Raw genomic sequence first — 13,636 nt, 5'->3', positions numbered from 1 at the left:
TTAAGGTCTCTGAATCCTTCTTAATTTTTGCTTCCACTCTAGAGAGAACACCAAAGAGAAGGACAAAACAGAAGTTGCCCCAGAGGAAACTGAGGAAAGGGAGCAAGCAACTCCTAGGGGACGAAAGACTGCCAACAGCCAAGGCCGTCGTAAAGGCAGGATCACCAGATCAATGACAAACGAAGCTGCGGCCGCAAATGCTGCTGCAGCTGCTGCTACTGAAGAACCACCGCCTCCTCTCCCGCCCCCGCCAGAACCTTGTGAGCAATATTTATAAAATACTTTAGGGTCCATCCGGCAGCAGGGCACATAACCAAGCTAAGGCTGTCCTGTCACACATACAGCACACTGCCATTTTTTATCAATGAAATACCTTCTTTGCTATTCACACATTCACAAACAGAACTGGCTAGCTAGCATTTCTCAAACATCCAGAAGCTAAACAGTGAGCATTGTGAACAAAATCAGATTACAGACGGTTTGTGTTCGTTCTTATGTGGCATGAATTGTACTATTTAGAACTTACTAGCTAAAGGCTCAGGCAGAACACTGTGTTGATATGGATCTGTTTGAATGCACTAGTCTGTAGAGCAGACAAGGTTCCTTGGGTGAATTTGATATCTTTTATTAGACCAACCCAAATGGTTGGAGAATAGTTATTAAGCAAGCTTTCGGGTTCAAAAACCCTTCGTCAGGCTAGTCTGTAGAGCAGTGTTTTTCAACCAAGGTGCCAGGGAGCCCTGGGGTGCTGCATCTTTTGAAGGGTACTGCAAGGTCTGAGGAGATAAGCAAGGTGTGAGGAGATAAGTAGATAAGCACAGGCTCAGGCTTGCCTCTGCCTGGAGGATTTCCCCACTCGGTTGCACCCCCCCCATACCCCCCCCCACTGCCAAGAGGTAAGCACTGTAATTAAAAAAATTCGTTTTTGAAATTGCATGCCATTCAGTTCACAAAAATTATGGAGGGGTGCCTCTGCTCCAATGAGGGATGCTTCAGATCTAAAAAGTTTGAGAACCGCTGCCCTACATAGTTACTACCATACAACATAGGCCTGGAATTTGATTTGCCTAAAATTGTTATAGCATAGAATGGACCTTCTGTAAGTTTGTCTTAATCTGTTCTAGGGAATGTGTGTTTTTTAAAGAAGCACTTTTGTGGCACACTTTTAGATAGTATAGAGGGTCTTACAGCTGTCTGTATTTCTTAGAGGTGGAGGTGTGTGTGTTCCTGCTCTGAATGCATGGGTGTGCAGAAACAAGGAAGTAAAGAGGCACATGTGTTTTCTGTATTAGAAATACAGACTTGTTCATTAGGTGTACGGTCTTTATTTCGGAAGTTCTTGCAAGTAGAGGAGAAATTGCTTTAAAGGGACTTTAAGGTGGCAGCTATCAACAAAAGGTATGGGTCTGTTACATTCTGTCTCCCTACCAAGAGGTTACTTTGAGCTGTACACTAGTTTGCAGATAGTAAATAATTATCCACAAGAGCAGAGGTAATTCTCCCCTTGGTGCAAACTTTCTGTTGACAGCTTTTGGGTTGAGTGCTTGGAAGGAGTGGTGTGCACCACTCTTGTACTGATTGTGCCACCAGAGCTTTTGGCAAATCTGTCTGGTTATTGCTCGAGCAGCCTGAACCTCATGAAAGAGCCCATTAAAGGAAGTGAGCGAGTGTTCATTAGACTATAAACATCAAAGCTTGCCACGTACATTTTTCTCAGCAGGTATGACCTCCTTTTTTCCCTTCTCCCAGAACTAGGACAGTGAACTTCCACATACAGGTTTTAACTGTTTTGAATCGACTATTATTTTCTGCCCTATTCGTACTATATCTGTTTGTCTTGCTGGTTCCTATTGTGTGCTGCTAAGGCCCTATATAGCATGCGCTAAATTTAACAGATTGAGCAAGAATGTGGAGGAGGCTTCTGTTCTTTAAAGAACCTGAGCTGTCTACAGTGGTTAAAGACCATTCGGAGCAGTATTAGACCTGAATGACACCAAATCTCAAGAGATAAAGGAGGTGGAGAATACTTTGCCCTGTGAACTGCTATAGCTGCATTTTGTCTCCCATTTGTTTTATTAGACTAATCTAAGCTTTTACTTTCTTCTATTTTTCTCCTTTGCTTGTGGTGGTTTGTCTGGGTGAGCAGGAGATTCATATCTAGGACACAAATGTGGCAGAACAAGTTTCATGGCCCATTCCTCAAAAGACCCTTTTAAATACTTTATAGCATCCTGGATTTGGATCTGTGGGGTTTTTGGTCTTAACTTTCTTTTTTTTCCCTGCACAATATGCCTGGGTGTGTTTTGGGGGCTCTCCTCCCCTGCTTTCTCATCTGTTCAGTAGTATCTTAGGATACAGCATTCAAATATACGTACAAAAATGAATAGAAGATAGGTTCTACAAAATCCCTCACAGTACCTACATAATATCCATCAGATGTTCCAGAATCTAATGAGCCAAATAAGACTTGAAGAAATGTACAGAACTTCTTTATGATTATGATTTATCAGGACAAACATATGGATAGTTGTACAGAGAGAAGCTGGAAATGTTCCCGTCTCACACCGAAGAAGGAAATATTGCATGTTTGACTTGCACTATGCAGTACCTTAATGTAAGGAACTGCTGCACTCTTTACTGCAAAAGACTCCAGAAAGAACCTTGCATTTAGCTGTGTTGTCTACAGCTATAAAAAATACTAAATGCTTCAGATATTCATCACCATTAGTTTATTTTAGTGCCATGAGCATTTTGGGGTGTTAGCTTTTAAGTTTGAAGGGCTCCCTTCTGTTGTCAGAGGGTAGGGACTTTGGTATTTCAAGAGCCATTATGGTCTCGGAGCAGTGGATGGCACAGTGACATGGCAGAACTTCTGGAGTTCAGCACTTCCCACTACCGTGTCTCCTTCCATTTGCAGTTGGAAATTTTTCCATTTAATGTTGGCTTTCTTCTCTGTAGCCTTTGGAAGGTGGTTTGCTGTGGCACATTTGTCACTAGACTGGAAGTCAGATGTGCGTTCCTAGTTTGCCATGACCTGCTATGTAACTGTGGACCAGTCATCACCTTCTCATGGTTCTGTTTCTCCCATCTGTTAATTGGAAGTGGTTATATTTGATTTGAGTTACCCATATATGCGGTTAGGGGCTCTGTAAGAACAAATAATTTTATGGGAACATCCTGCTTAAAACAAAATGCAGATAAGCACCTTTGACCTGTAACTATCACTGATGTTTTTGGCAGTGTACTTGTACAAAGACTGTGCTTAGTTTTCCTTTAGTATAATATTAACATAGCACTTGGCAGAATAGCATCCAAAGCTTTTGTTTTTATGTGTAACTTTAAGCATTAGCAAATAATTTTGTGAGTTCAGGAGTTCACGGTGTTATGTAGGCTACCCTTTATTACGCAAGGGACACAAGGTCAACCTTTGACTTCTTTTGAAAAAGGTACATGCTGTCTGGATACTTATGGACAGAAAAGAAATATAACACTGTTTTTGGTAGCTAGAAATCTTGTATGGTGATTGAAATAGAGCAGTGGGATTTTAGGGGTTTAAACATAGACCTGGAAGCATTAAATTTTCAAACTTACCTAATGGCTTATGTTTTGGCCTAGGGTATGTCATTTTAAGATTTGTTACTCCAGTTATAAATTTGGGATAATACATATTTGCTTACATCACATGGATGTTAGAAGGATAAAAGACTCCCAAATAATGTTACATAAATGTAGTGTACTACACTAATACTTCAGTGTGTAGCTTGGAAATGGAGGTAATCCAGAATGATATTGGATTTGATAATGGGTTTCTACTTCCTGTGAAAAATGTTACAGCGTGAGATGCTCTGTAAGAACGTTATTGCCTTCTGTAATGCAGTATTAGACTGAAGACTTTAGAAGGAAATGGGTTGTGTTAGGGGAAAACAAGTGGTACCCCCAAGATGCCAGAGCATGCTGTTCTTCAGTAGCTGATTACGAGTCTGGTGAACCTTGTGTATAAGCATCAGAATTTGGCACATTAAGTTATGAATGATGTACAGCTTTATGTAGACATCTTCCTCGATAGAGGTAAATATTTTGAGCGACTCTAGGCGTAATGTTTTTTTCTGCTTGGGCACATGAAGGCTCCCTCGGCACATCTACTATGGTGTGATAGAACCTGACTGCCGGCCAGCGTCGCGGGCGACTCTCCTAGAGTGGCTTGAACAGACCTTAATGTAACCCGATTAATAGATTATGAGAGGTGTGATTGGTGCTGAAAGGGCAAATCTTGTTTTTTTGTGTTTTTTCTCTGTCTGATGGAATCTGCTGTTTGCTATTTCAGCTTCTGCAGAGCCTGTGGAGACCTCCCGCTGGACAGAAGAAGAAATGGAAGTTGCTAAAAAAGGTAAACCTTCTGAAGCATTGATGCTTGGTGCTGGTCATTAATTTGGCCTAGCAGCACTACTTGAACGAATACAACAGAACTCTAACTTTTTGCTATTTGGAAGGAGGCTTTTTTTCTTGGGAAGGAAATATCCATGCTAGTAAAAATGCTGATTGTAACTTTTTTGCAGGACATGGATTTCAGATTGCTATTTGATTTCACCAAACAGCTAAAGCTGTATTTGGTTTGGTGTAAAACCATTTTCCAAAGAGCATGTATAAATTCTGAAACTTCTGTCAATGAAACTTTATATCTGAAATGTGTATAAATACCAAGTATTCTTTTGTATAAGATACATAAACACCATTTCCAGGAGATTTAGTTCCTTCAGTTGAAGTGTTAATTTACATTGTCATTTGTCAGGTAGCTTGACAAATGCCGACACACCAAAACGTACGTGTGTGTGTGTGTGTGTGTGTGTGTGTGTGTAATTCACATTGTAGCAAAACTTAGTGGTAGCCGTTAGCTACAGCAGGGACTTGGGTTTGAAGTATTTATGAGCAGGCGGTAGGACCTGGTAGTTTCCTTTGCTCTTCTGTTACTCTGTGCTAAATATTTTGCATGGGTTGGCAAAATTCGGCTCTTCTGAAAATTAATGTTCATGCATCTTACAGAAAGTGTTCTAAATAAGTTGTTCAAATAAGACTGTAGTATGCACACGTTCAAGTTTAGGATTTTACTAATTCTTAGTCAGGCCTACATATTCCTTTACTCATCCAGGCTTTTAAGTGTTGTATAACCCTCAGACTAAAATAAAAATTGCTTCTCTGCCATTGCCTAATATACATTGTTTCTGCTCTTTGCAAATTGTGCCCAAGTTCTGAGCATTTAAAATAGATGCTGTGTGAGACCCTAAGCAACAATTTTATGCTAATTCAGGTGCAACTAAAATGTCCCTAAAGAGGCATTTTAAAGGAAAATATAATCAGAATTTTAGTGACCTATTTTATATTTGTTCATTAAGAATATAGCTTTTCAAATCAGTTTTGTATTTGAATGATTGAAGCTATTTTCTTTTTAGGACTGCCAGTTTAGTCATGCTCTTGGTAGGGGCCTAGTTTGATGCAGAGAACTTTTTACATCAGAAAGAACAGTTCTCCTAACCATTGTCAACTAAATGTAGAGCTGGATAACGAGAGCTTTTGAAACTTTGACTTTGCTTTTTATAAGAACATTGTGTCACTCCTCTTTTGTGTAGTTAAGAAAATGGGTTTTTTAATTCTTTTAAAAAGTACATTTAAGTGAGTAATTATGTTAGTGGATGTGAAGCCTAGAACAACTCTTATTAGGCTTGATTTTTACTTAATTTTTTTGAGGGGGGTATGTATAACTCTGTGTGCTGTAATACAAAAAACTACCTTTCAAAGATTTTGTAAAATTTTTTTTTTTTAATGACTGGGCATAGCCACAAATCAGCCCAAGGAAGTTTGCCCTTTTCTAAAATTTGAATCTTGGATATCTATTTCTTAATGTTGTTTGAAGTAGCATTGTGCACATGTTTACATGCAGTTGTTGCAAGTGTTTTGTACTTGACTTTTTCAGAAGCAAGAGGTTAGAAGGGACTAGGTAATTTGTTTGACGTGTACTTATCTTGTAGTCAGACTACCAAGGTCATCTTGGTATTTGTAAATGGGGAGAGACACAGCAGGCTCAGGCTTTCAAAATCATTTAAATTGCCAGTTAACTCTTTAATCACTAGTACCTTTTGGATTATAGCTAAACATGTGTAATATTAGCTTAATTAAAAGTAAATGTGCTTCCAAGACTGAACTCAAAGTATATTTAGTCTGTAAGTGCTAATGATGCCAATACAAATTTCTCATTTTCTTCCCTGCTCCTGGCCCCTTAACTGCTATTTTATGGGAGTCTTCTACAGGTACTCCTCACTTAACGTTGTCCCGGTTAACGTTGTTTTGTTATTACATTGCTGACCTGTTAGAGATCATACTCGTTTAAAGTCGCTCAGTGTTCAGTTATAACGTTGTTTGGCCACCGCCTGCTAGTAGGCATCTACTGTGATGTAATCGGATTCACTTAACGTTTCTCTTAAAGTCACATTTTCAAGAACATAACTACAACAGTAAGCGAGGAGTAGCTGTACTTTCTCTGAGGTGGTCATAGTGTTGCATAGGGGTCTTTTTTATGTCCCAGGAAAATTCAGATGAACTTTAATTGGGGAGATGGCATGAACCAGTGTCTACTGGGAATCAGGCTTGGGGTTTTAGTCCCAGCTGTTGTTCACTGAGCACAGTCTGAACTTCTTGCTGCACTTCTGTTTCGTTGTCTGGAAGATGAGACCAATACCAATCACCCTAAAATACTTCTCAATATAGAGCTGACAGGAACAAAATGTATGCAATACAAGGGCTAGTTTTCTGTCTTGACTCACTTTCTGTCTTTACATGTAAAATTCTACATGGCATGACTTTATTTAAACTAACAACATAGACAGTCCCTAAATCTGCTTAGTAGGGCTGTATTCGGTCCATTAAGAAGTTGCTTAAATGATTCATTTGACTTCCTCTGCTTCAGTAGCTATCACCCATATTCTGGACAACTAAGTAATGTCACTTCTATCAAAGACAGACTAAAATGACTGTGAAACAAAGAAGTTCTCAGCGTGTTCTTATGAACTACCTGACAGGCTAAAAATGTTCTCCAGTGTATTTTACAAAACCAACTCCTCCTCAATGCACTAGTATCACATATTCCAAGTGATAAGTGTGCTGAGCAAAAGCATGTCATAAATGTTGATATTAATTCAGTACTGAACTGTTAAGCTATTAGTTAAAGGTTGTATTTCATTACTATCAAATGTTATAAAACAAGGGATTGAGTATATACTGTAAAAATTATTATTACAAGATTTTTTTTTAGATTTATATGCCACCTTTCCCACATGTAGTCATGATAAAGGTCATTTAAAGGCAGCATTTTTTAAACTCACTGTTTCCTAGTTTCTTTGTTTTTTGGCATGGTATTTTTGTTTGTTTTATTTGATTTCTCAGTTTTTTTGATTATTTAGCTTGGTAAATATTAAGTTTGGATTTGTTTAAACAGGATTAGTGGAACATGGTCGCAATTGGGCGGCAATTGCCAAAATGGTTGGAACTAAAAGTGAAGCTCAGTGTAAAAACTTCTACTTCAACTACAAAAGGAGACATAATCTGGACAACCTCCTTCAGCAGCACAAACAGAAAGTGAGTAAACCGTGGTTTTTAGGGGGAGAGCTGGGATTAATCTGTAACTCATTGAGGCTTCTTCTGCCACTCATGCTGCTGGCCATTACCCTTTCAGATAAACTGTTCAGAGGTATTGGTCACACCAGCTTGGCTTGTTTTTGTGTTGTTTCGTTTTTTTAAAGATGCAGGAGAATAGTCTGCATCACCCACATACGACATTTGATCTTAAATCCCAGCGTGTTTCATGAGCTTTGTGTATATAGGCTGTGTGTGTGTGCATGGAAAGGTCTTTGGTGTGGAACATGCGAGTGTTAAACAGCCAGCACCAAGAGTGCATAAAGGGTCAAGATAGCCACTTGAACTCTAGCGGTTGAAGGTTTCTGCATACCTAGTCAGTGGAATTTATTCCCACTGAAGTGAATAGCAGCTATACTGCATTGGGGGAACATTGTTAGGTCAAAATTGACAGCTTTTTGCAGTCTGCCCTAAGGCTGTATTCTGCCTTTACCTGTATGAGTAGATTACAATAGCTCCCGTTGACACAGTGGAAGTTAAGGATGCTAACAAGCAAAATAACTACTAATTTTGAGTGTCTAAAAGCTTTTATGCATTTGGCAGTGCTGCATTTTTGTTGGCCTTGACAGTATAGCCTGAAGTTAAATCAATGTGTAAATCAATGCAGAAAAAGATAATTACTAATGAGGAGGTTCTTTCTTTGAAATCCATTATCAAATGGAGAGTACAATGCATTTAAAATGAATATATGGACATAAAAAAAAATGAAGTAAGTGTCACATCTTTCTGACAGTCTTCACGACGGCCCCGTGAAGAACGGGATGTATCTCAGTGCGAAAGCGTGGCATCAACTGTGTCAGCTCAGGAGGATGAAGATATTGAAGCATCCAATGAAGAAGAAAATCCAGAAGACAGTGAAGGTAACCGTTAAGTTGGAAAGAAGCTCCTTTTTTGTGCCAAAATGGTCCTACATTTTAGTTGGGAGTCCTATTGGTCACCTGCAAAAGTTGTCATTTTCAGTAACCCAAAAGTTACACTTTGTTGCATTAAAATATTCTACTGGTATTTTCAAATTCTACTTTTGACCTGGATTTTAGCAGGTGGAATTGTTACTGTATCTTTTTCTGACTGGCCCTGATCTTTTCTGACCCTTGCTTTTGGCATTAAACAGTTCTAGATTGTTACTAATATGTAACATTTTGAGAAGCCCTTGCTACCAATTAAAGTATACTACAGCATGTGCCTGAATGAACTGCCCATTTAAAATGATGCAGAATCAAGATTTCTAGTCTTTAACTGGTTACTGGTCTCAGAAAAGTTGCAAGCAGGCAGGCAACTACCAGCTCTTTGTTCTGGCTGCAACTTTTCAACATTAGAGACTTGCCATTGTGTTTGGCATGGGCCACCCTTATATAGAACCGTCCAGTAAATTCTTAAACTGAATCAGAAAGTTTGGGATAGTATGTCATGCTGCTGTCTGCATAATTCATTGAAAAAGAGGCAATAATGATTTGTTGGAGAGGATCTAACTAGTGAGAATTGGTGGATCTTTATGCTTTACTTACCTGTTTAGCATACCGTTTTAAAAAAAAACCCTCTCCACAAACGCTTTTATTAAAACTTGGGTGCATCTACACGTGCAATTAGCACGGAGCAATAAACTCTGGCACAGTTCGCGCTGGCGTCAGTGGCTCCCAGGTGCAGCACCTGGGACCGCAGCAGTTAGAGCTGGGGTGGAGCAGCCCTGGGCTGGCAGCAGGCTTAGGGAAGTGGGGTGGGTCAGCCCCAGGCTCCAGGTTGCAGCGTCAGATGACAGAGGAGCTGGCTGGGGCATGATGGTGCTAGCGTGGGGCTAGCCGGCCCCAGTCATTGTATACACAATTAACTCCTACGGTGGAGTTAGTTTAATTTACTGTGCCCTATTATGGGCACAAATGTAGACTGTGATGCTTTCTAATTAGTCAACTCCACAGTAAAGTGCATATGTAGATGCATCCCCTGTGACTCTTTCCTTTGGGGGCATAACCATAAGCCGTAGGTGAATACCTTGTCTGTAAAAAGTTATATAATGAACGATAGGTTAGAAACCTTGAACCTTTCACTTAGCTAGAATTGCATGGTTGGCTGTACAGAATTTGGTTTCCTTTTCATTGGAAACATTCTCTGAATGGGAAAGGCATGTAGTTGCTTTCTAAAAAAAATACCAAAAGTTTATGGAAGTGTGTTATATTTAAACTTAAATATTTCTTGTTGAAGTGATGTTAATCAGTGTTCTTATCTTGAACATGAATCTCCTGAGTAGAATCTGTGTTTTATTATGCAACCACAGTTTCCCTAACCATTTTTAGTTTACTTTATCAAAGTTTCTTAATCTGGAGGCTATTTATGATACAGTTAAGTCATACAAAGTGGATAGAATTACTAGGGTGAAAGCTGAATAGTTAAACTTCATTTTGAAGTGGCACAAAATATTAGTGATGCTGACATGTACTTCCTGCTATAGATTAAAGGGCCTTTGTTTGCCTGGAGCCACAATAGGCATTGCTTTCATGACTAGCAGTCTCCTTTTGCTGTATGAAAAGCAATAGCAGCCTGCTTGTGTTGCACACTGCTTCGGTGGATGGATGCCAATTCTAGAAGGATGTCAAGTCATGGAATGAACAGTTTTTAAGGTTGTGGCTTGTAGCCTAAGATTCTTAAAGCCTAAAATTCAAATAAGTTTAAAATGAGGGCAATTATATACCATGAAAATTAACTGGTTAGACTTGTTTGCAAATTATGCAAACATTACTTAAAATTAACGCTGTGCTCTTCCTCTGAGGCCTGTAAAATATACATACTTAATTCATTAAAGTTTTGCTCCACTTTAGTCTGTGGTGAGACCTACCTAAATCATGCAAAGAGGGCTATATGAAGTATTGAGATTCGGCATAAGGAGAAGTTCTGCTCTTTGGGGCCTCGTTACCTAATCTTGGTGTTCTCATTCCAGTCTTCCTCTTCAAACCATTCCTTCTGTTCACTTATCCCATTGTTATTTCAAGCAGTAAGTAGAGTCGTTGGAGCAGGGGCCTCATTTGCTTATTGGAACTTTTGGGGCAACTGCTACACTTTTGGTTGTTAACTCTTTTGAGGGCTTATGCTAGAACCATGTCTTTCAGGTGCTGAAAACAGCTCAGATACAGAGAGCGCTCCATCTCCTTTACCAGCAGAAGCTGTTAAACCTAGTGAAGATGCTGTGTCTGAGGGCACTGTTTCTAGAATAACCACTGAGACGGCAGCAGAGCAGGAATCTGCCATTAAAACTGCACCCAGTGCCTCCCCTTCTGCAGCAACCCAATGCGCGCAAACAGCTGAAACTCAGAACTCTGAGCCGCAGGTTAAAGAAGAAATAAATAATGAGGTGGAAGAGGCTATGGAGGTGGACAGTAGAAGCCACTCAGCTGAAGTTAAACCTATGCTTAACCTTCCAGTGCATACCAAAGTAGAGCCTATAGACACTGAAATGAGGTTACCAGAAAATATTCAAGTGAAAATAGAAAGTGAAACCAAAGAAAGGGATATGGAGAAACCCAAGGAAAAGTCAGAACCTGAGGAAATGGACTACACTCTCACACAACAGACTGCTACAGCAAGACAGGAGACCCATTCAGACAATGATTCGAGCGCCACATGTAGTGCCGATGAGGATGTTGATGGAGAACCTGAAAGACAAAGGTGAGTTTAATTATGCATTTTTCAGTGATAACATGAAGCTAGTCTCAGCTGTCTTGCCAGGGCCTTGTTAATTAAAGCTTTCTGAATTTCCTGTGCCACGTGTTGCTGTTCAGCCCATGGAATGGCATTGGCTCTAAAAAGTGAAATCTTATATGCAGTGGAGGAAGACTTGCAGAATCACAATGTATGAACAAGCAGAGGGGGAAGTAGAAGAGCGGTAGCAGTGAAAGGTGACGGCATAAACCAAAAATGTTCCTTAGTTTGCTCTAAAATATCTTCCAGTTCTGAAAAATTATTTTTCTGAATGTATGTAGTGGCTTAGGTCATTGGCTGCCTTCTGTCACAGACATCTAAAGTAGGATTTGGGCTATGCTGTGGTCTTTAGCTTACTTTTTTAACTTTGTTATGCTAAAACTCTTGCAGTGCTTACCATAGCATTTGAGGGACACATGTTTAATAGATTTATACAGGTACCTCTTACTTTCCAGTTGCATGTTTTTAATGACAGCATGCAGCTTAAAAACATTAAAGGATTCAGATAGTTTAGGAACTTGGGGTTTCTGTTTTAAGGCATTCTTTGTTCCATTTCTTTGAGGGCTTTAGCACTTGTGAGTATACCAACCCTATTTTATAGTTTAATGGCAAACCAGATTTTAAGTAGGGTTTAGACAGCTCCAGTTTCTACTTTTGGAAATGTTTGAGTGTCATCAGTGGCAGCATTGCTTGATTCTGCAGGTGGCTTGAACGCCTTGGTAGAAGGGCTTTTGGAAAGAAGTGGATTCAGGCAAAGTGTCTGTCTTTCTCAAGACAAATTGTAACCAAATTACCTGGAAATACACTATGGATAGCCAGCCAGCAAAATTGCGCTCCTATCTGGAAAGCTGAAGAAGGAAGGAAACGAAGCCATTTGGGAATCAGTTCAGAGAATGGAATACCCTTACATGTTAAGCAAATCTTTGGAAAGGATAGCCTGTCATTGAAAACAATGAGAACAACTTTCCAGTCCAGAAAGAAAAAGACGGGATGTTCTTGGTGTGATTCTCCATGAGTAATCCTGTGCCCACTCTTGAGGGAGGAGGGAGAGGTGGGGCTGTTGTTGCCCCAAGCCTTTCTGGTGCACAGCACAGCTATTGTTTAAAAATCAGTTAAGGCAGGCAGCGAGCCGCCCTGAGACCAGGGTGGTAATTTGGAAAGTCTGTAAACATCCCACATCCATCAGCAAAGACAACACAAGAATTCTCACAGTAGTTACTCTGTGAAGTATTTGTCTGCACAAATAAGAAAAATTTAGTTGATATGATCTGTGTAATGTTCGGGAGAGTAGTGGGAATGGAGAGTTCATCTCCCCCTTTGTGGAAGAGAATTATGGCTTCTCATTCATACAGAAGATGATTCTTAGTGTAGTAAGCACTGGCAACTTGAAGGCAGAGACACCTGGGCTTCATCCGTGACTTGGATCTCCTGCTAGGCAAAATAGTGACAGCAGTTCTGCTGAACTTCAGATGGTAATTGCAACCCAGGGAGTGTAGAATTGGCAGGGAAGGGTGTTTTGCAAATGCAGTAGAAAGTATTTATATTAGTACTGTTCTTCCTGTTCTCCACTAAGTGCTGGCATGATCAATAGGGCAGTGTTAATACTGCCTGCACCCCAGGACTTACTAAGTCCTAACTTATAAGATATGTCCTGTCCTTTAGGTGGTGGCTCAGAATGCAGCTTCCTCTTGGGTTTAAACAAGCAATCACTTTTTCAGATTAATTTTATATCTTGTACTGGATTTTATCACCAGCCTTTCAGATAGATGGGGACTGGACAGGGCAGCACACCTTGAAAAGATGACTTCTCTCCAAGAAAATATTTTGAAGTTATTTAGACAAACAGTTTGAAAATGTACCAGCGCAGACAAAATCTGAACATGACTTCTCTGTCTGGCTTTATTTCACCAGCCAAAGAAGTATTGCTGAATATAGCACTTTAAGAGGAATTTAATGGCAAAATTAAGAGTGCCAGAGATGTGTGCAGTGTTTTTATACTTGCTGTAGGTGCTCTTTTGTAGATAAGCGTTCTTTATATTATAAAAGAGGATGAGCTCACTCATGCTATTAGCAATTAGAAGGAGAAATACCTTATTTAACTGGTGATATTGGGAAGCTTGGCTAGTGTGTTCTGCACATATTAGCTCAGGTATTTTTGACTAATTGCTATCTTATTATTAGCGTGAGTTTTAAGTTTTTAAGTCAATAGCAAAACAACCGCTAAAAGAGCAAGTGCATGAAACTAGTTTCTGGATTGTCTGTTGTA

General features: G+C 39.7%; 1 protein-coding gene across 5 annotated transcripts in view; it reads left to right on the top strand.

The window, feature by feature from the left end:
• NCOR1 (nuclear receptor corepressor 1) overlaps nucleotides 1-13,636 on the top strand; it is a 100,478-nt gene that overhangs the window by 54,935 nt on the left and 31,907 nt on the right. For all 5 annotated transcript variants that reach the window (XM_059717485.1, XM_059717488.1, XM_059717487.1 and 2 more), the window contains exons 16-20: nucleotides 43-260; nucleotides 4,325-4,387; nucleotides 7,487-7,626; nucleotides 8,417-8,543; nucleotides 10,782-11,337. In XM_059717485.1, the coding sequence (XP_059573468.1) occupies nucleotides 43-260; nucleotides 4,325-4,387; nucleotides 7,487-7,626; nucleotides 8,417-8,543; nucleotides 10,782-11,337 (1,104 nt within the window). The remainder of the gene's footprint in view (nucleotides 1-42; nucleotides 261-4,324; nucleotides 4,388-7,486; nucleotides 7,627-8,416; nucleotides 8,544-10,781; nucleotides 11,338-13,636) is intronic.

This window comes from Alligator mississippiensis, chromosome 14 (genome assembly GCF_030867095.1).
Source record: "Alligator mississippiensis isolate rAllMis1 chromosome 14, rAllMis1, whole genome shotgun sequence".
Taxonomy (NCBI): Eukaryota; Metazoa; Chordata; order Crocodylia; family Alligatoridae; genus Alligator; species Alligator mississippiensis.
This window is presented reverse-complemented; position numbering and strand designations above follow the sequence as displayed.